This window comes from Vitis vinifera, chromosome 12, assembly GCF_030704535.1.
Source record: "Vitis vinifera cultivar Pinot Noir 40024 chromosome 12, ASM3070453v1".
Taxonomy (NCBI): Eukaryota; Viridiplantae; Streptophyta; class Magnoliopsida; order Vitales; family Vitaceae; genus Vitis; species Vitis vinifera.
In genome coordinates, this window is record NC_081816.1 from 759,969 (window position 1) to 781,390 (window position 21,422).

The following is a 21,422-nucleotide window of genomic DNA, read 5'->3' on the forward strand; positions in this document are numbered from 1 at the left end:
GAAATTTCTCTGCTAAATTAAAAATTATACTCGGATACAAACAGAGTGATGCGTCGGTTGCCATTTTTCCTTCACTGTTTTTCTTGACAACTTGAGCATTTTCCTAGAAAATATCACATGGAATTCAAGTAGGTTTCTCATAAACTGTTAAGGAATAGGAGTTACATGAGAAAGTATCACCTATATGATGATTCCAAACCAGAAGTTTTGTGTTCTTCCCATCATTGCCATGGATTTTATCATAGAATTGCATCTCACCATACATGTGCATATTCTAGATATTCCTGTCTTTCCCATCTCACCATAGAATCAAGATTTTCTTTTTTAAGCAATCAACGCGTGCAGTTTAAGTACACCTATTTTAATGTAATGGAAGAACAAGCTGGTAAAACTGAGAAACCAAAGCTTGCATATCAAAACAGTTAGCTTCAATCAAGTGCTGCTTCCAAGGTTAATTCCTTGATGGCCTGCTGCACAAAAATGTATTGAGTAGTCCAAAGATCATGGGTTGGTTAGTACATGAAGACTTGAGATACTATATTCGTTTATATATCCCTAATGGTAAATGAACTTGATTACTACATGAGAAAACATTAAACCAAGCCTCAATATGGAATCAATCTTTGCCACACTCCATTACATGTTAATTTGTAGATTACTAGAGCTTTTCTTTAGGAAATGGGAGCCAAACGCTTTCTAGGAATATTAATGTGTATGGTTATGGGGGAGACTAGTGTTGTTCTTGCTGATTGAAGCTAGGTTTTGGATAGAGTTCGCCCAGGTGCCCAAGAGTATATCTCTGGGAGCATGGTACCATTTGTGAGCAAGTTTGGGGGAATCCCATACAAATCCGACATATCAATGTGATGGTGACGACCATTCTGGTAATGCTGGCTCTGCACAGCAGTGGTTACTTCATCATCATCCAAAGGCAGACGATCGAATGTTGCATTCATGAAGGATGCAGCCATGACAAATACAGGTCCAGAAGCTATGAGTGCACCAACCACACCTCCGCCCACAACTTGCCCCTGAGCCCCAGCTAAGTAAATGGTCAGGCCTGTGATCCCAGGTGGTGCAGGTGGGGGCAATATTGAACCCAGCAAAGACAGGATCTCAAACCGGCCGTGGAGGGTGACTATGGCCCCAGAAGAGGCAGGTTGCCGAAGTGTTACGTTGGTCACACACCCGCTCCCACTGAGGATGCAAATCCCGCGTTGCTTCCTCCTGGCAAAGTTGGCTAAGCTCTCACTCACGTCACAACCAGAGCTCACCTCCATGGCATGAGCCCTAAGAGCATTAGCGCTGTCTCGGGTGATGATGATGGGTGGTTTTGGCTTGTTCTTTGAGCCTGCTGGCCTGCCACGAGGCCGGCGGGTGGCCTCACCTTCAGATGCCAAAGGAACTGCTGGCATTGCTTTTGGAACTTTGGGAGCCATGAGTATGGCATCAATGCCTGCCCTGTGATTGCTACCCTTGACCTGTTCTTGGTTCCTATCCATGGCACTTTTCGACCCAATAGAAGGGACCATTGGATCTGCTCCGCCACCTCCTCCTGCCATTCATGCAGTCATGGAGTGCTCTGCTTGGAGATGACAGGAAAATGCTTGAAATGTGTTGGGAATGTGAGTTTAAGTAGTAGGTCTGTGCAGATAAAATTATGATAAAAACCCGAAAGAATGATTGGGGATTAGGAGATGGTTAAGTAAAACCAACCTCATAATTTAGCAATAGTTTAATGGATTCATCTCACTGCCTAACTCTCAACAAAACTCTCTTTCATGTCAATTGCCTTTCCCAACAGATATCCAAATCTCATTTAAAATATTGAACTCAAGCCAAAACATATCTGTGGGAAACTACTGCAATCGCAAAGTAAGGATTACAAACTATTAGTAGCCAAAGTGAAAGCCGTTCTGCACTGGGAAAATTCAAAACAACAAGCTACCTCTGAACATGAGAAATTTGGTAGAATCTAATCCAAGGACCAAGTTAAAGGGAAAAAAAGTATGAGTCTGACTTCTGTTCAGTGTATGTATTGCATATACTCAAAACACAGTAAATTCATACATGAACCATAATGACCTCTTGATTGATTCCCTCTTTCAAAATCATTACAATGCCTAAGAGGAAAAAGAACCAAAAAACAATAATAATAAGAATAAAACAAATTGTAGTAGTTGTATTGCCAGATTTGGAGTGATCACATAAGCTTATGAGGCCTGACTGAGAATGATAGGGATTTCCTTACTGTAATGATCCATACCGTTGGCAGAGCTGCAGACTGTTGACATCAGCAGTGTAGTTGATTCTGTTCCCAGAAACCATAATATGTGCTGCCCAGAACTGAACATTTTGCCCTTTAGCCATGCCCATGAACCCAGGTTGCAGGACTCCCAATCCTGGAAAATCAGGTGATAAGACAAGCCCAAGAGAACAGGCCAATAGGTCAAGTCTCAGCAGGTTTTCTAACCTCTCAGCCTCCTCTTGCATCGCAAAACACTTTAAAACACATGTGATAACCCAATCATCATTCTCAAGCTCACAGACCCATGCCCTTGGTCATCACTCTAATATAGAACAAGCAGAAAACAGTGTATCTGTTTCAATCTTTTCCCTAGTGTGCAATAACATAAAGCCTCCCTTATGAATATTTAAGTAGCTCATGTGAATAACAGTAGAGAATTTGCTTAAACTAATTTTCATTCTCAAAGATTTTATGGAGACACAACCACAACATAATCTATTGATACATATTTTCCATGCAAGTATAGCACTTTATCTATAAGTGTCAATTATTCAGATGGTATTACTATTGCTATACTAAGCTATATGCTGTAAACAGTACAAAAATTTAAAGCATGATTAATTACCTGCCTGATGCTCAAATATGTGCCTATTAGAATACAGAAGCAGATCCAATGTGGTTTGAATTAAGATTTTTTACAGCAACATTGTCATCAAGACATATGACCTCATCTGACTGGCAGTGCCAGGACAAAGTAGCTCTATCCCTGTGTTAGAATGCCTCTTGGCCTCTGACACAACAGTGGCATCTAAAACGGAGAACCCACTGGGTGCCATTGGCTGATCGACAGAAAGCCTTTTATCAGTAATGCAAGGGAAGGCAAAAAAAAAAAAAAAACACCTGACAGTTCCTTTCTCAACGGTACAAGGCCTACAATTAATCTCAAGTTCACTTTATGGTGACATGGCCTTTCCTGAGATAAGAGGTTTGGGAGGGGACAAAGATCTAATTTCAGGAGCTGAACTTGGAAAAAGTGTGTTCAGCTTGTGCATGAGGATGTCAGCCCTGGATGGAATCTCATTTATAAGAAATTGCTGGACAATTGGTTTCTTAAACCACTCCATGACAGAGTCTCCTGGAGCCCTCAGAACAACCTTACTAACCTCAAATGGGGACTCTACTGAATTTAGCATCTGTGCAACCACAATCTTCAGAGTGGGTCCAGTGACCAATTTGATTCGTCTTGGGACAACACCATAGTACAACATCCGCTTTCTAAATCTATGAAGGGTGTGCACAACTGCTACAAGAGCAGCTCCCACTGATAAGTTTCTAACATCAAGGGACCAAGCGATATGCTGATCAAAAACAATTGCTTTTGGAAAAAGTTTATTCTCATATGCAACTTTCCAAACACAACGTGCTCGGTTTATCTGCCCCATAAGAACAAGGTAGTTAAGGAGAACATTGACAAAATATCTTGCAGCCCCTTCTTCCAATTCATAATCAACACTCTGAAAGAATTCCCTTACAAAGGATAAAACTGGCTGTTTCCTTTGCTCTGGGCCAGTGAAGAGTCCACACATAAAAGTGTGTGCCTTATGTTTAGTAGCACTAAGGATCAACATCAAATGCCTCTCATTCTGCTCTTCTTGGCATCTCACAAGATGGGCTAGAATTGATGTGTAAAGTATAAGATCAACTTTTGCAGCAGAGTTTACATAAGTTTCAAGGAGCGGCTTGGCTGACTCATATAAACCATTCTTCATGCATGACTCAAAGAGCTGCCTGATAATGAAATTATTGGTTCTGATTCCAGATGAACCCATGAAACGCAGCCACCTCAAAGCTAGATCAACAGAGCCATCCTTTATGTAAACCATTAGAACATCACTAGCACTCACATCAACAGAAAACCCCATGGCCTTCATTTCAAGTAAAACTTTAGCAGCCACATCCACTAGCTTCTTATTTGCTAGGAGCGTCAAAAGAGCAGTATAAGTACTCAGACCAGGTCTCAATCCTGCATTGGTCATCGAGTTATACAACTTCATGGCAGAGTCTACCTGTCCAGAGGCAGAATGCATTTCCAAGAGACAAGAATAGGTAGATGGTGTAGGTAAAAATCCAGCTTTCTCCATATCTGAAAACACTGACATTGCAGTCTCAAGCTTTCCTGATTTGGCATGAGACTCAACAACCATTGTATACAATCCATAGTTAGGCCTAAACCCTGCTTTCTTCATCTCATCCCAAATCCTAAGAGCTGTCTCTAATTTCCCAGCCTTGACAAATGATTCAATCAAGGAAACATACATAGTAGCAGATGGCCTGAGCCCAAAACCCTGCATTTCCATGTACACCTTCATTGACGTGTCTAACCTCCCAGCTTTCCCCATGGAATCAACAAGAGAAGCAAACACCAAAAAGCTTGGCCGCAAATTCTTCTCTTTCATTTCTTGGAAGAGCTTGAAAGCAGCATCAAGACGGCCTGATTTTGCCAAGCTTGGTATCATCAATTCATAAGTTGAACCATCCAACAAACATCCTGCCGCTTCCATGCTCTCATATACCTCAAATGCCTTATAAGGCAAACCCTTATTCAAAAACAAGGTTATAAGGGAATTATAGGTTGCAGTATCAATTTTACAACCTGAATCCTGGACTTTTTTGAAACAACAAAATGCCACCTCCAATTTCTCAGCCTTAGCCAAATCCCGAACAACCTGATTACATGCAATAACAGAAGAAACCCCATTATTATCCCCGGAGTCTCGAATCATCTCATCAAACAAGGATTGAATTGCATCAAAGTCTCTACTTTGATTCAATCTATCAAACAGTAAAGCATAACACTCATCATTGAGCATAGAATACCAAGGCTGCCTCTTTGCCCACCGAAACAAACTCAAAGACGCATCAGTATCGGTGACAATCTTCAATGCTTGAATTACATGAGACATGTTTGGCACAAAGTGGAGCTTATCCAATTGGGTCTCCAATTCAGGACCCCATCTCCACCTATTGACAATTTCAACAATTTTGGCAACCGCAGAAACATTCAGAAACGGTTTCTTCAGTCCACCCACCATCACGTGGTCATCGAGCCCTGGATCGACGGACCGAACTCCTTTTCCGGTGAAAATAACACTCCCAGATTCATCTAAATACTCTACATCTTCTTGGTTCCAATCACTACTACTAGTACTACGATTAGAGTTTTGGTGGTGGTTCCCAGAACAGAACGCTCTAGAAAAATTGATAAATATAGGGCTAGGGTTTCTTGCTTTTAAAGAAAAAAGAAAGGGGTTGATGAAATTTGGGTTGTGAATATTGGATGCCTGAAATGAAGAAGTAAACATAGGGTGGCTTTTGGAGAGGAGAGAGAGGTCTTTAGGGCTTACCAGAAATAGTGGGCGGCGCTTGATGAGATTACACCAGGCCTTGCTCATCAAAGGCGACCACCGTCTCTCAATTCTCATTCCCATGTTCGTTTCAAATCCCTCTCCAGCGATTTTCAGACTAGGTTCCTTTTACAGAGAACTAAGTGGCCGGGAGGAGGCTGAAACGGGGTCCTTTCGATGGAACATAATATGGGCTTCATGTCCGTCGGGCGGTGCATGATGACCATGCAAGTAGCCCAACAGTTAAAAGCCCAATACTCATGCCTTGCTTTCTTGCCTTCATTCCTTTTCTCCACCCAACTTTTCTCTCTTTGAGTTGACTCAGTTGAGGGCTAAAATTTACCAATCCAGTTTTTGTAATCACATAATCATTCACGTGACCTTTTTTCAATGTAAAAAATCATAGTTGGTGACTGTGGTTTTACCTTTAAATTTAAAACAACGATGACCAATGCTGGTTTTATTGACTATGATTTTAAAACAACAAAATAAAAAATAATAATAATAAAATGGAACTTAATGTTGTACGGATGAACTACTTTGACAAATAATTTTAACACAAGTTTAGATTAAGAATTTTTTTTTTTTAAAAAAAAAAACAAGTTACTTTGATACGAAACTCTCTCTCTCTCTTATCTTGACATTATTGGAGTAGACAAGAGTACATTTGTAGTGATTTTGTGGCAATTAATTATTTTTACTATAGGGAATCAACTGAACTCCAATATCCTATGTAAATAACAACGAGACACCAAGTGCTCAAGTCTGTGACCTGTTATCCATTGTGTTTAGTTTTCCCATGAATTGGTGTTCATAGTCTAACAAGGTGAAAATTATTAGTCTTTCAAGACTACCTCTACAATCCTTTAGTTACTTATCCTCATATTATGTGTTCAATTAGCATATCTTAACTCTCAAATAGCCTATGTCAAGTTCCACTTAAGGAACTACTATGGGTATAGTTTCCATGAACGTCTCCTTAGGATCAATCAAGGGGACACATCGTCTCAATCCCAAGAGATATCATGATGCCCTTATTGAGAATATCTATTGTTACCGGCTTCAATCAATAGTGACCAAATCCATAGGGAATATATAATTAGATTACGATTTCACCTATAGATCAAAGTCACTACTAACTTCATCACAAGCTCAATATTGAATATTCTCTAAAGGTTGAGAGACAATACAATGAAGCAGCTTGGTGAAGTCATGATTACTTGATAGCCTAAAGTCATAACTCACCATAGGTTCTGTCCAATGTGTAACCATACACACTAGTGCACTCACCATAGGAAACCTATGGTGCATTACAACCTCTAATGGGTTGTTTAGGCCCATGAATTGACTGTGAACAAGTCATCTATTTGCAAGAAACCCATGACTTAAATTTTTTTTGCAACTCCTAATACACCTAAGTCACATATAATGCAAAAAATACAAACAATAATGCTCATAAAGTATAATACATGGAATAAGGATAAATAAAAGTGAAATTGGAACATCATTAAATAAATAATGAATTCCAAATTTATTACATCATGTCATACTTTTAAGGGCTCTATCCTAACAATCTCCCACTAGCCCTCAAAGCATCATGCCTATAAAGCATGCTAGATACTTATTTGAAAGCTATGTTATCCCTATGACTAACAAAGACTTTCCATGTCAATGTCTTGGTGAAGGGATCCACCAAGTTCTCCACAAAAGGTATCTTGTCAACCATCATGTTACCCTCTAAACTATCTCAACATTTTAGAGCACAAACACATAATCCCTCTTTTTCTTAAGATACTTAAGTATATGTTTGGCAGTAGTCCAATGTTCTGGACCTTAATTAGACTAATATCTACTCACAATACCCACTGCAAAGCAAATATTTGGCCTAGTACATAGCATCGCATACATAAGGCTACCCACTACAGAGGCATAGGGTACTTACCGGCTGCATGCGCTCTTTCTCCTTAGGTGTTTTAGGACACTAATCCCGAGAAAGGGGAATTTCATGCCTAAAATGTAACAAACCTTTCTTGGAATCCTACATTACATACTTGACCAAAAGCTTATCTATGTAGGTAGCTTGAGATAGAGCTAGTTTCCTATTCTTGCGGTCCCTAAAGACCTTAATCCTAATAATATATTGCACTTCTCCCAGATCCTTCATTTGGAACTGGGTAGAAAACCAAATCTTGACTGATGACAATAACCTTACATCATTATTAATGAGTAGATTGTCATATACCTACAAGATCTTATAGCACCACCATGTTTTCTTACAATTTCTTGTACTCACAAAGCCCTTTGCTATGAAAATATCTGGTTACATCATATAAATGCTAATATCAAGATAATTGATTAAGAACACTATCTTGACATCCTATTGCAATATCTCATAAATGAGATACACCATAATGGGAAGGAGTACTCTGATGGAACTAAATATGGTTATTGGTGAAAAAGTTTCTGATATTCGAAACAACATTTTGAACTATAACCTTTATCTACAACCTAGCCACATAAATATCAATTTTTCCATCTATTCCTTTGTTTCTCTTGTAGACCAACTTACACCTATGGGTTTTATCCCTTTAGGTGCTTCTACAGGAACCCAAACTACATTAGAATCACAAGGATTCTAACTTTGCCTCCATAGCTTTTTGCTAAAGATGTGCATCCACATCATTAATTGTTTTATCATAATCTATGGGATCAATCTCATGTTTCTTTATAATGGCCTCGAAAGACTTTCCCAAATACATGAATCAATTTGGTTGTTTAATAATCCTCCCATTAGACAAGGCATCGATGTACTAGAAATTGGAATGGTTGGTACTGGATTCATAGTATCTTGTGTATAGTGGGACTATTTTTTAGTATTCTCCAATCTATATCATTGTTTGCCTTATTACATATCATATAGTCTTCATCATGAATATGGTATTTGTAACAACAAACACCTTCTGATAATTCTGACTTTTAAGTAATAATCCCGAAATCCTCTTGGATATCCTATAAACTGATACACATCTTTAGAAAAAGAAGAGGTATTACATAGTCTTTAAGATATATCCCAAAAAAATATGAGAATTAATGAGAAACCAATCACCGATCTCACTTTGTCTATCAAAGTTCAACATCTTATTTCCATTACTCCATTTTGGAATAGGGTCCTTGGTGCACACAATTGGGATAAGATCTCATGCTCCATTTTGAAAGAAGTTTCAAGAGCACTCTTACATGAGCCAATACATCCATTCCTATGTGAACTAATTTTTATTTGTACATCGGTTCTCCAACTTTAACATAATCACTATAATCTAGTTGGCTCTATTAGGTACTTGAATATTTCCTAACTACTCTGATGCATTTACGGTTATTGCTTTTGTGAACTTGTGGTAAGTTTGATTTGCTTTTTTCTTATAAGAGAGCTTTCCCAACACATTTCTTTTCCTTTATTGAAAGACTTAAGACCTGATGAGTCTTGGGTATAGAGTTGTTATGAGGGTTTAAGGAATGTTTCATATACGATGATGTCAAGTGAGATTGACACTAAATACAATGATGTTTTAAAATGAATTGCATCTCAAATGCTTCCTCTCTTTTCAATCTTTAATTCCATCTTTTATGTTTAGGGGGGGAAAGCTTACCTTACCAATCATTTCTCTAGAATCTTTAATAAGCAATATCATTTGTAACTAGAGGCATAGCTACCAAAATAATTGATAGGAATTTGTAAAGAATATTGTGATGAGATGAAGTGGCAAAACGAGCAAATTTGATAGTTATCATTATAAGAGGTTTAGTTATCAAGAACACATGAGCCCCCTCGCTCCACTTAGCGTCTCTCATTCTTTTTCACAATTCTATCCACCACCTTTAATCTTTACAAGTTCATTTCCATCTTTTTTTTTTTTTTTTCTCTAATGACTTAGACTACTTATAGAGATATTCCTCATAACTTTCCTTATTTTATAAGGAAATCTAATATTACAATAGCATATCAAATTAGAAAATATTTTATACAATATTCTTTACAAAAAGGAATCTACACTACTTAGAAAATTGGGACACTTTTCAACACCATCCTCTTTGCTACTCTTCTAAAAGATGAATGTTCGACCCCTCATGGTTGAAATCAAACTCAACCATGAAGGATGCTGAAAAAACACAAAATTCTTAAGGAAAAAAATTAAACTTTATTAAACTAAAACAAAAACAAACCAAAAGAACTATAAAATCATCTAATATCCGTGTGTATGTATCTAAGTATTCTATATTTATGTAATTCATGAGGTGTGTGACTAACCCTAAATCTTCCCTCATAAGCCACATCTCAAAGTTAAAAATTTAATTAAAAGGCACAAAACACAAGTGTTTTGGTAGAGGTTTACAGCTAAAGGAAGCCAACATTGCATTTATGCTTGAAGACTACACAAGTACACACACATATGTATAATTGTACATGCCCTGGCTTCCCCCTTGATCATTCTACTAGACTTAATGTCATTATGCCAAGGGTGGTAAGACACTTAAAAATATGTTAGATCATGCATGATTGTGATTGTAATGGCAAGACGCTTATGAACTCCTAAAGACAATCATGCATAATCGTGATCTCTTTCTACTATTTGAATTCACATGCGCAACTTGCTCTTCATGTAGCTTTCACTCCCGATCACCATGTTCTATTTCAAGTGCGCAACTTTCTCTTTGCTCAACTTCCACTCAAGTATTCTTCATTTTGATCCGTCAAGTGCTCTCTCCCCTTTATGCATACATTCTCCTCTATTGGAAAGATGAATACACAAATTGGCCTCTTCACTTGAGAGTCACAATGCTTTGAGAATGACAATTACTCCGAATGGATTAGTTTCTTTACATGTTTAGCCTAAGACATGTAAGTGTACCTTTTCCCTCTTAATTGCCTTTGGGGCAACTTCTAGTACTTAAAATGTTCTTCATTTAGCTCTATTGTTGCATGTTGTGTTAGCTTCCTAGTCCTTATTGGGTTCTACCTCTATCAACCTCCTCCAACATCGATTGCATCCTTGAAAATTACCTTTGTTGTTATGCCTTTTACCTCTCTTCTACATCCTTCACTTCAATACAAATATATAGCTCTGAATGGAGGCTTAGCAGACATTCAAGTTAAAAAGACCTAAATAAGATTCAAAAAAGTACTAATCCTAGTTTTATTAGGCCACTCGTGTTTTATCACTCAAATTACTCCATTAATCATAATTTTAATGTCAAATTTATAAAACTCTACCTTCATATATATATATTAAAATTCTTCATCCAAAAGGCAATATCAATTCATTGTGCTTGACCCAAAACACCTAAGCCATTAATGCAATAATAGAAGTAAGATTTACAAACACTATTTAACAGGAAACTGAAAGTCTTTTTGCATTGAAAAAATTCAAATGATCAAGCTAGCTCTAAGCTCAGTAAATTTGGTAGAATACAAATCAAAGGTAAATGGGACAAAAACCAGTACACTTCTCTTTCAACTATGTACAATTGGATAGACCCAGGTATGGTAATAAACTGGCTAACTGAACTCTAATGAAGCCTTTGATTGATTCACACCTCTATCAAAATCATGATAATGCCTTTGGGCAAAAAGAACTGAAAAGAAGAAATGAAACAAAATGTTCTTAGTCGTGTTTCCATATCTAGGGTGATTGATCACCTTCGACCATGTCATGGCCATCGTCCTCGTGGGTCCCTTGATTGAGATCCATCAGGAGTTTGGTACCCTTGAGATCTATGCTGTTGCAAGAGCCGCTGATTCCCTTCATCTCTGGGGTACTGTTGATTCTGTTCCGGCAAACCATAATAATGAGTGCTGCCTGCAGCTGGAGGTATTGCCCTTGAACCACCAGGCCCACGAACCCAGGTAGCAGAACTCCCACCCTGGTAAAACGAGCAAAAAAATAAAATAAATGAAAATGAACATTTTTAAGCTCTGCTGTAAAATTGAAGTATTGTAGAAGCTGTCAGGAGCATGACTGCAGAGAATTTCCAGTATCCTTCTGACCAAAGCACCAGAAAAATTATATTTTGTTGGAATCATTCCTGTACTTTTTGGTCTTCTGTTTGGAAGTAATATTCCACAAGCCAAAGCTACATTTTATAAAATTTATAAATCAACCCCTTTTCCATTAAACAGCATTGAATAGTTGATGTTGTTTTTACCTGATGAGGGTTGAAATGAGCTCCCTCGTTGGACCTTAAAAATTCATCCAAGTTCATGGAAGCAGGTAAATTGTTCAGAAATCTCGAAGGAATGTTGCTGGGACTCCCTAAACTTCCATAATCTGCAGGAGGAATGTAGGTGGCACTCCCAAATCTTCCATGACCAGCAGGAGGAATGTAGGCAGGACTCCTAAAACTTTGATGGCCAGTAGGAGGAATGTAGGTGGGACGCCCAAAACTTCGATGACCAGCAGGAGGAATGTAGGCAAGACTCCTAAAACTTTGATGGCCAGTAGGAGGAATGTAGGTGGGACTCCCAAAACTTCGATGATCAGCAGGAGGAATGTAGGTGGGAGCCCCAAAACTTCGATGGCCAGCAGGAGGAATGTTGGTGGGACCCCCAAAATTTCCATAACCAGCAGGAGGTTGTGCCAAGTGACTCACAGGAGCACGATTTCTGTACTGTTGAATATCTTGCAATAATTCCGGCAAAAGTAGATGGGATGGATCTTCATCTGTATGTGCTTGCTGAAAAGCGGAGGGAATACTTGCATAGCTTGGAGGAGGTGAAGGGCCAGCAAGCATGTTATCAGAATGTTCCAAGGAAACTGAATGTTGAGTGTCAGGGTCCAATGCAAATGGCCTTGGAAGTGTAGTTTCTGGAGCACGATTTCTGTACTGTTGAATATCTTGCAATAATTCCGGCAAAAGTAGATGGGATGGATCTTCATTTGTATGTGCTTGCTGAAAAGCGGAGGGAATACTTGCATAGCTTGGAGGAGGTGAAGGGCCAGCACGCATGTTATCAGAATGTTCCAAGGAAACTGAATGTTGAGTATCAGGGTCCAATGCAAATGGCCTAGGAAGTGTAGTTTCTGGAGCACGATTTCTGTACTGTTGAATATCTTGCAATAATTCCGGCAAAAGTAGATGGGATGGATCTTCATTTGTATGTGCTTGCTGAAAAGCGGAGGGAATACTTGCATAGCTTGGAGGAGGTGAAGGGCCAGCACGCATGTTATCAGAATGTTCCAAGGAAACTGAATGTTGAGTGTCAGGGTCCAATGCAAATGGCCTAGGAAGTGTAGTTTCTGGAGCACGATTTCTGTACTGTTGAATATCTTGCAATAATTCCGGCAAAAGTAGATGGGATGGATCTTCATCTGTATGTGCTTGCTGAAAAGCGGAGGGAATACTTGCATAGCTTGGAGGAGGTGAAGGGCCAGCAAGCATGTTATCAGAATGTTCCAAGGAAACTGAATGTTGAGTGTCAGGGTCCAATGCAAATGGCCTTGGAAGTGTAGTTTCTGGAGCACGATTTCTGTACTGTTGAATATCTTGCAATAATTCCGGCAAAAGTAGATGGGATAAATCTTCATCTGTATGTGCTTGCTGAAAAGTGGAGGGAATACTTGCATAGCTTTGAGCAGGTGAAGGGCCAGCAAGCATGTTATCAGAATGTTCCAAGGAAACTGAATGTTGAGTGTCAGGGTCCAATGCAAATGGCCTAGGAAGTGTAGTTTCTGGAGCAATGTGGATGCTAGGCAAAGCTTGAGAAGGTAGCCCAGATACAGAAAAGGTGTCCTGTCTAACATCCTGCATGAATTCAAAACTATTTATGAAAATGGACGGTGAACCTAGTATGCTTCATACTATTTGTTCTACATTTTTTTTGGACTTGCATCGAAGCCTCAGATTGAACTGCAATGATTTGAAACATTACAACTCAACATCAAAGCTTTGAACATTACACAGTTCACTAATTCCGTACCTCAGGCACGAAATTAGTTGGTCTGCTGCTGTATGATCCTCCACTGCTGTGTCTTAAGGACTGTATTTGTTCTGCCATGAACTGCAAGAAGAATTCAGATTCTCTTGAAGAATATTCAGTTGGCTCCTGGAAACTTGGTAGAGAATCTGAATATGCATGCTGTAAAATAATATAAGAAATCAGAGGCAATGCTAAACAAAAAAAAAGCAGCAGAAAAAAATAAAAGATGTTTTACACATGCATATAACATATATATGTACTTGTTCAAAAAAAGCAAAGTAGCCAATCTCCTGTCAGGAAGATTCCAGGAAATCTGTTCTGACCAAAAAATTGGAAATGCCAAGCATCTTAGTAGATCCATTTTAGTTTAGTTGTATCTTGTGTTGTTCCAGCCACCAGATGATTGACATCATTCTTGACAGAATTGATGTATGATTCCAAGCATTTAAATGAAGCATCCAACAAAAAAATAATATAACGAATATAAAATTTCAATATACAGTTAGAAATCTCAAGAATAAAAGTGTAAAAAAGAAATAATGTTGTGTATCTTTCACTTTCTTTGATGCTGAGAAACTCAGAAATCAAAGAACAGGATCAAGCATTTTTTGGGTGGTGCTGTTCAACACAATGTCACAAGCACAAACTTTTTATGCCTCGGCCCTTTGGTGCACACTCAACACACACCTTCAACAACTACTCATGAGATGTTTTATGCTACTGGATTTGATGATCAGATTTGGTAAGCAAAGAAGCTCTCCCACAATGCCTGCTCAGATAAATAAAGAAGACAAATATGCAAATATGGATAATTATGTATCATTTTTATGAAACCAATCAATATCATAGAAGCAAAGAGGTGTGAAATTCTCTGGTCTAGAAAAGAACAGGAAATTGTATTATAATGCAATTTAATTACCGCTTCACTCGAAAGTGAAGGACCCACAATCCCTTGCCTCTCCCTTGCACAAGATGATGCAGAATTTTCTCTATCAGCATCAGGTATGATTCTGGGCTGCTCATCACCATGATTCTCTGGATTTCTGCACAGAAAAAAAGCAGTCATTATAAACAGACAAGTGGTGTAATGAAACTTAGAAGAAATAGGACTTACCTGAAGTCCAAATTTCCAGATGATGAATCATCTACTAGTGCACCAGTGGCTTCTCCCAATTCACATTGTAAGCGGTTTAATTTATGTAAACTAGAATGGGCAGTAGGGAGACCAGACAGTGTTTCGCCTTTTTCCATACTTAGTTTCTCTAAGCCTGCAGCAGCTGATGAAACTGCTAAAATCATCAGTTAAAGGAGAACTGCTAAACTGCTAAAATTGTATTACAGACAAATAATTAAAATTTAAAACTCAGTGGCTATTATAGTTTAGCTATGTGAAAAGCAGGGAAGGTAAAATATTTTGATAGAATTGGTCGAAAGTGCAGTAAGAGTCAGGTTCAGTATTTAGCACCCAAGAATGTTTTTGACAATTCACATCAAAATATTGACTATCATATGCTACTGTTTCATCTCTAGTAACTGAATCCAAGTGATTAAAGCCAAATGCAAAACAATTCATGAGCAAATTTAATTCTTTCAAACCTTAGCAATGTAATCACACTGCATTTTACTCCAAAAATGGATTTGATTTGGGATTGGACTAACCCCATCAGTTATAAATTATCCTAAATTTAAGCCAAGCTAATCATTCACCCTAAAACTTTGGGAGCACAGATCAAATTTGGATCCATTCATTACCAGATATTATATTCAGAATCTAATCTGTTAGGTACTGGATCAAACGAACCCATACTCATAGTATACAACTAGATAACAAGGCCCAACAAATCTGGATACAAAGGATTTCTTCAACTTTAAACTTTTAACATCCTGGAAAACCAATTATAAAGACAAGTGTAGCAATCAGACAAGCTCAAGAGAATACACAAAGTCTTACCTGGTTTCAGGAATTAGAACTTTCAGCCCTAACCCCTCATTCTCCTGATGTAATGCAAACTACTTAAAAAAACAAAAGGAAACCTAATCATCCCTTATCCATAACTCAAATATAAAACAAGTGAAAACAGTGCTCATGCAACTGATCAGAATATGCCGCCTCAGTTTAATTTGCATTCTCAAAGCTTTAACAAGTATGCAGCCATAACATTATGTATCAATATAACTGTATCAGCAAGAGGCAATTAATTAGATGGCATCATGCATATTTATCATTACTAAAATCAGCTATATGTTATAAATAAATAAAAAAATATTAAAAATAAAGACGCACCTGAAGCGCTATACTCTGCCAATTGTTCACTGGATACAGATGCTTCGACCTCATGTGGCTGGCAGTCCTGGGACATTTCAGCTGTATCACTGTACAAGTTAGATGGGTTAGAATATCTCTGTTTCTAAGGCAGGTGAGCCACCTAAAACAGATAAGCCATTATGTTCTGTTGGCTAATCAGTGGTGGGCCATTCATCAGTAATGCAAGGCTCATGACTTATCTCCAACACATACCAAGGATTTGGAGAATGCAAAGCTTGGTGTGGTTCTGCCTCCACTGGTGACGGAACAAAGGGAGGAGTGACATGGTAAGAGGATCGTTTTGGTGTTCTTCCAAGAGGTGGGAAACAAGCTTCATCTAATGTAATTAGCGGGCTGGAAGTATTGGGCACACCACATTGTTCTGGTACTGCCCCAACAAGAGGGGGAGAAGTTCCAGTTGACGTAATTGGCAGGCTGGAAGTATTGGCACCAGGTCCGCCCATCCCTACAACATCAGCCTTTGAAACATGTCTCCTGGTCCCTGGTCTGCCCCTCCTCACAATATCAGCCACTGAAGCACGTCCCCTGGCCCCTGGGCGAGCAGGCTGTAATACTTGAGATGATTGAGCAGATGAGATGGCATCACCTGCACCTATTGATTGTCTTTTATATTCATCAGCAGCAGAATCACTGCAACAGATATAAATAGATTAGCAAACTGAACCACAACACATTTAACCAAGCAACAATAACAAAACAAGGTAAAATATGTTTATTGTACTCATATCAAATTGTTTGATAGATACGACTAGAAAATAGAAATTGAATCTGCTACCTCCCTCATCCCTACCCAATTATTGCCACCTAAACCAGGGCTCAGGGGCTTATTTTATCCATAACTAGTAAGAATCAAACAAATACAATATGTCATTCCAGACTGACAAGTAAGTTTAGTACTGAAAACTTGACCATCCCAGGGTACTAAGAGCACACAAGGCTATAGTGCCCAAATGAGATAAAATGATATCTGCCCAAATGAGATAAACAAGTATTAATTATGGCAGGACTCAGAAGATTCAGACCTGTTCTGACAAGGACCTCAAGGATAAATAAGTATTATTTGTTCCAATACATCAGCCATATCTAATTATATTTTCAGCCTCAAGGACCTCTGCCATATGATAAAAAGAGAGAATTTTATTGTGGCTTTTACTTAAAGAAGTTTAAAAAAATTCATGAATTGGACATGCCAACTTCCAAGTGGAAGAAAAAATTAGTGAAATCAAGTTTTGCAATGCAACAAAATGATTTCAGCATCATGGCACTTGGATGACTAACACAACATATCTTTCTTTTATCAACAGTTCCACCAATTGGCAATGTTCCCACAAATAATTATAGTTCCATTTCTTAATTGGTTTTTGGAATTTACGAAGTTCTTCTGTCAATCCCTGTTCAGAACAGTGGCTGCATCCTTCAAATTGCATCTAACTAATGCATTCTAAACATTCCCTCAACTCCACCCTGGAGCATTTCTTATTCCCATTTTCAGTAAAAGAAAGTCCATGACTGGATTTTCTTATTATTCTTCATCAAAAAATCTGGATCCATCTAAATCTAGCAACTGATACAAATGAAGAGTAATTGATAAATGCTGCATTGGTTTATGGAGTTTGTATAGAATCCAACAACAAAAGAGAGTTCTAATTCTTTTACATTTCTTCTCAAATATTATGCCTACAACAGGTTAGAAACTATAGTTCACTCGTTTCTACAAACCAGGAACAATTAGGAATTGAAACCCAGATCATGTTCACTGGAAAGCATATTCCTTAGATGAGCAACAAAAGCATTCAAGATCCCAGGAAGATCAAGAATTAAAGTAAAACTGAAAGGCATTGAGGTTCCATTGAAAATTAAACCAGAAACTATAAGTCTCACCGAATATTACAAGCTAAAGGAGCAACTCACCTACTCTCTCCCTTGTAGGAAGTGTTTTCAGAATGACGATGACTACCACCTCTATCCCCAAAATCTGAACTGCTACCAATGTCATGAAGCCTTTTTTCTTCTGCGATCTTTTCCTGAAGCAATGACAAGCAAAACAAGAAGCTTCGTCAGCCATGGTAGGGGTAAAGGAAGGAAGGATAGCCACACTCCCTGTTTGCAATGAGGGAAGGTGAGAAGACTAAATTTATCTCCATGGATACTTTCTTGTGAGAATTTCAGAAAAATTATTTGTAGTCAGCTGGGGGTGAGTACTCCCACTTAACATTTTCCAGGAAAAATTTGTCCAGAAAAAATTCTCTTTCAAGAAAAAAGCATGGACCAATTTAGCATTATTTCATATCAGTACCTCTTTTCTCCTTTCACGTTCCTCCTTCACCCTTTCAAATGTCTCTACACAATTAAACAATATCAAATTTAATAATTTTAACTTTAAGAATTGATCATTTTAGTTTTCTTCAACGATGAACAAAACCCGAAAACCCAGAACCTCCTGTTCTATCATCACCAGGATTCATTAGTAAGACATAAATTTGAACCAACCCAAAGACACATCTCTAAAAGGTCATAAAAGAAATTATTGAATGGTTGAACATAAAGAAACAAGAAAATGCAATTATCTAATACTTTATCAATCACTAGCAACCTTAAAAAAAGTCTAGAATAATTAAAAGAAAATAAAAAATTCGACAATACTTTGTTTGGTTCCCTGGAAAAAAATAAGCCAAGAAAAAGTCTACTCAATTGAGTATCAAATTCACTTGTCTCAAGCCTTCAGATTCTTTTCCTTCTCTTTCCCCAGTTTTCTCAGCATCCAAACAGGAAAAAGCAGAAAACAAGAAACGCCTGATGGAATAACAACCTTCGAAAGGGTGAAAATTTTCAAAAAACATGGAATCTCTAAAATTTCTTGTTGGGCTCCCTGGAAATAAAAAATAAAAAAATGGAAAAGCGCAAGAAAACTCCAGTCAATTTAGTACCAAATTCACTTGACTCAGAGCTTACAAACTTTTCTTATCCTTCTCTTTCAAGAGCTCTCTCGGCATCCAAACAGGAAGACAGGGTAAAGAATTCTTGATAGAGTAACGACCTTAAGAGGGTCCAGAAGAATTCAAGAAACATCAAGAACTCCACAATGTCCTGTTAAGCTCCGGTCAATTTAGTACCATATTCACTTGACTCAGAGCTTACAAACTTTTCTTATCCTTCTCTTTCAAGAGCTTTCTCGGCATCCAAACAGGAAGACAAGGGAAAGAATTCTTGATAGAGTAACGACCTTAAGAGGGTCCAGAAGAATTCAAGAAACATCAAGAACTCCACAATGTCCTGTTAAGCTCCGGAGAAAAAACAATTCAAGAAAAAAAAAAAAAAAAAAAGGACTCCACAATTCCCTGTTCATTTCCTGAAAAAACGAAATATAAGAAAAAGAAAAGGCCATGAAAACCACCCCCAAACGAGCTCCAAAACACTAGCTTCATGCCTCAAGAAGTTGTTGTCCAGTAATGTTTCCCCAGTTTTCTAGGCATCCAAACAAAAGAAACGGAAACGGAAAAGAAAGAAGGAAAGGAACCTGGAGACAAAAGCCTCTGAACTGTCTCGTTTAGGTCCATTTCACATTCTAAAAGCATGGCATAGATTTCATCGTCAGTGTATTCTCTCATAATCTCTTTCACTCTCTCTATCATCTCCCACGCTTCCATCGGTATCTCTGGCAACCCATCACCCCCACCACCTTCACCCTCGTCACAGTCTCTGTCCATTGTCTCCCTCTAAACAACAAAACACCCTTTCTCTCGACCACTCTTTATTTATAGTAAACATATATGAAGAAATTCTGTTAAACTCGACAGTTGACGGAAACTAGCAAGTCCAACACTCTCTTTGATATTATTTTAAAAAAAAAACAGGCTATTTGACTAGAAACTCGGAGTTTTAAGCTTTAAGCAAAAATAATTCATTTAAAATAAATAAATAAATAAAAACACTAGGACACATTCTCTCACAAAGTAATAATCTTTTTATTTTAAAAAAAACGTTGTAGAATCAAAAATCACTTTTTGTTTTTTATTCTAAACAATAAATATAGAATATTTTAAGAGAATATCTTTTAATCATTTTATATTATTTTTAATTATTTTTTACTATATTTTTAAAAAATAATTATATAATAATATAAAATAATTAAAAATATAATACTAGACATAAAAATTATTTTTAAAAATATTAAAAATAGATTAAAAATATTTTAAGTTTTCAAACATATTTTTGTTCTACAAAACTAAGAAATTGTTTTCAAAAATTATATTTTTAAAAATGTTTTTTAAAATAGTTACCAAAATAAATCCCATTTTTTATTATAATTTTTACCATAATTATGGATTATAATTTTAAATTTAAGTTTATCGTACTTGAAGACCATGACTGTAAAATTAAGTTGAAGACTTATCAAACATGTTCAAATCTAGCTAATAATGCCATAAAATATGATGAACATGTTTGAAGTTTCATTTTCAAGACACCAAATAGGTGAACATATAAAGATAAATAAATGAATTATTACCTTGGATGGAACATTTAAAATGTCAAGTCTTATTTAGTTAGATTTTTTTGTATTTTGATTTTTAAAAAGAAAAAAAAAAAATCAAGGTCAAAAATATATTTGGATGGTATTTTTATTTTTATTTTTTATTTTTTAAATGAATAAAATCACATGGAAGAGCTTGTGAAAGTATATATATGAATATTAAAATATAAAAAATTTAATGTTATTTAATTTAGTTAATTAAGTATAAAAATATTATAAAACTTAAAATCAAATAAGATTTTATAGATTTTATTTTTTTAAATAATTTTCACTTTTTTAATCAAATACATATTTTTTAAAAAGGGAAATAAAAAGGGTTTTCGAATAAAAATTAGAAAATGTTTTTCATAGTCATGTAACATTAATTCTTTTTAAAACTTCTTCACATATCTTATAAAATGAAAAAAAAAATTACATAGAAAGAGAATCTTAGAGCCTTATGGTCCATAAGAGATTTAAAATTTAAGAAGAGCGGTCATAAAGAAAGAATTTGAATGAAAAAAATTAAAATTATAAAAACTGTTCTCAAAAACTAATTTTTAGAATTGTTTTAAAAAATAATTACCAAACAACCCTTAAGAGATTTAAAATTTAAGAAGAGTTGTAGTTGACTATGGTCCATAAAGAAAAAATTAAAATGAAAAAATTAAAATTACAAAATTAAGACAACCGTTCTCAAAAACTAATTTTCAGAATTGTTTTCGAAAATAATTACCAAACACCCCTAAGGATTCAAAATGTGATATTGTGGATTCCTTTTCTATCAAATGCATTAATGGTTTTGAATTGAATGTTGAATAGATATTTCACCAATTGAAGCAGCAAGGGCAAGGTTTTTGCAAATTATTGTGGACTATTTCATCAATGATCATGCAATTGAAGTAGCTGATTCTGAGGCTGACTATATGAAGGTGATCCAAGGTTTGTTTTACCCTTGATGC

At 36.8% G+C, this 21,422-nt stretch overlaps 3 protein-coding genes across 4 annotated transcripts; all 3 read right to left on the bottom strand.

The window, feature by feature from the left end:
* Positions 1-527: 527 nt before the first annotated feature.
* On the bottom strand, positions 528-1,902 carry LOC100253941 (AT-hook motif nuclear-localized protein 16). Its single transcript, XM_059741197.1, has one exon. The coding sequence runs from the start codon at positions 1,560-1,562 to the stop codon at positions 756-758; it is 807 nt and encodes a 268-aa protein (XP_059597180.1). The 5' UTR covers positions 1,563-1,902; the 3' UTR covers positions 528-755.
* Positions 1,903-2,851: 949 nt separating this feature from the next.
* LOC100259080 (pentatricopeptide repeat-containing protein At1g79490, mitochondrial) lies at positions 2,852-5,865 on the bottom strand. Its single transcript, XM_002279620.4, has one exon. It carries the CDS (start codon positions 5,734-5,736, stop codon positions 3,202-3,204), a length of 2,535 nt encoding a protein of 844 aa, XP_002279656.1. The 5' UTR covers positions 5,737-5,865; the 3' UTR covers positions 2,852-3,201.
* Positions 5,866-11,035: 5,170 nt separating this feature from the next.
* LOC104880846 (formin-like protein 20) lies at positions 11,036-19,767 on the bottom strand. 2 transcript variants are annotated; one of them, XM_010658833.3, is made up of 10 exons: positions 19,468-19,767; positions 18,247-18,290; positions 17,862-17,974; positions 16,143-16,580; positions 15,909-15,997; positions 14,739-14,901; positions 14,544-14,667; positions 13,625-13,783; positions 11,854-13,449; positions 11,036-11,571 (listed from the first exon to the last, which is right to left on the bottom strand). In XM_010658833.3, exons 1-10 carry the CDS (start codon positions 19,655-19,657, stop codon positions 11,359-11,361), a joined length of 3,129 nt encoding a protein of 1,042 aa, XP_010657135.2. In that variant the 5' UTR covers positions 19,658-19,767; the 3' UTR covers positions 11,036-11,358. The 2 variants fall into 2 exon arrangements, with proteins under 2 accessions (XP_010657135.2, XP_010657134.2); XM_010658832.3 differs by having other exon boundaries at positions 14,739-14,910; positions 19,468-19,766.
* Between the last annotated feature and the right edge of the window lie 1,655 nt (positions 19,768-21,422).

Coding starts and splice junctions, on each gene's coding strand:
- LOC100253941 (XM_059741197.1), bottom strand. CDS start 1,562: ATGGCAGGAGGAGGTGGCGGAGCAGATCCAATGGTCCCTTCTATTGGG.
- LOC100259080 (XM_002279620.4), bottom strand. CDS start 5,736: ATGGGAATGAGAATTGAGAGACGGTGGTCGCCTTTGATGAGCAAGGCC.
- LOC104880846 (XM_010658832.3), bottom strand. CDS start 19,657: ATGGACAGAGACTGTGACGAGGGTGAAGGTGGTGGGGGTGATGGGTTG. Junction 16,581..17,861: donor TCCTACAAGGGAGAGAGTAG/GTGAGTTGCTCC, acceptor TATCTGTTGCAG/TGATTCTGCTGCTGATGAAT. Junction 15,998..16,142: donor TTGCATTCTCCAAATCCTTG/GTATGTGTTGGA, acceptor TAACTTGTACAG/TGATACAGCTGAAATGTCCC.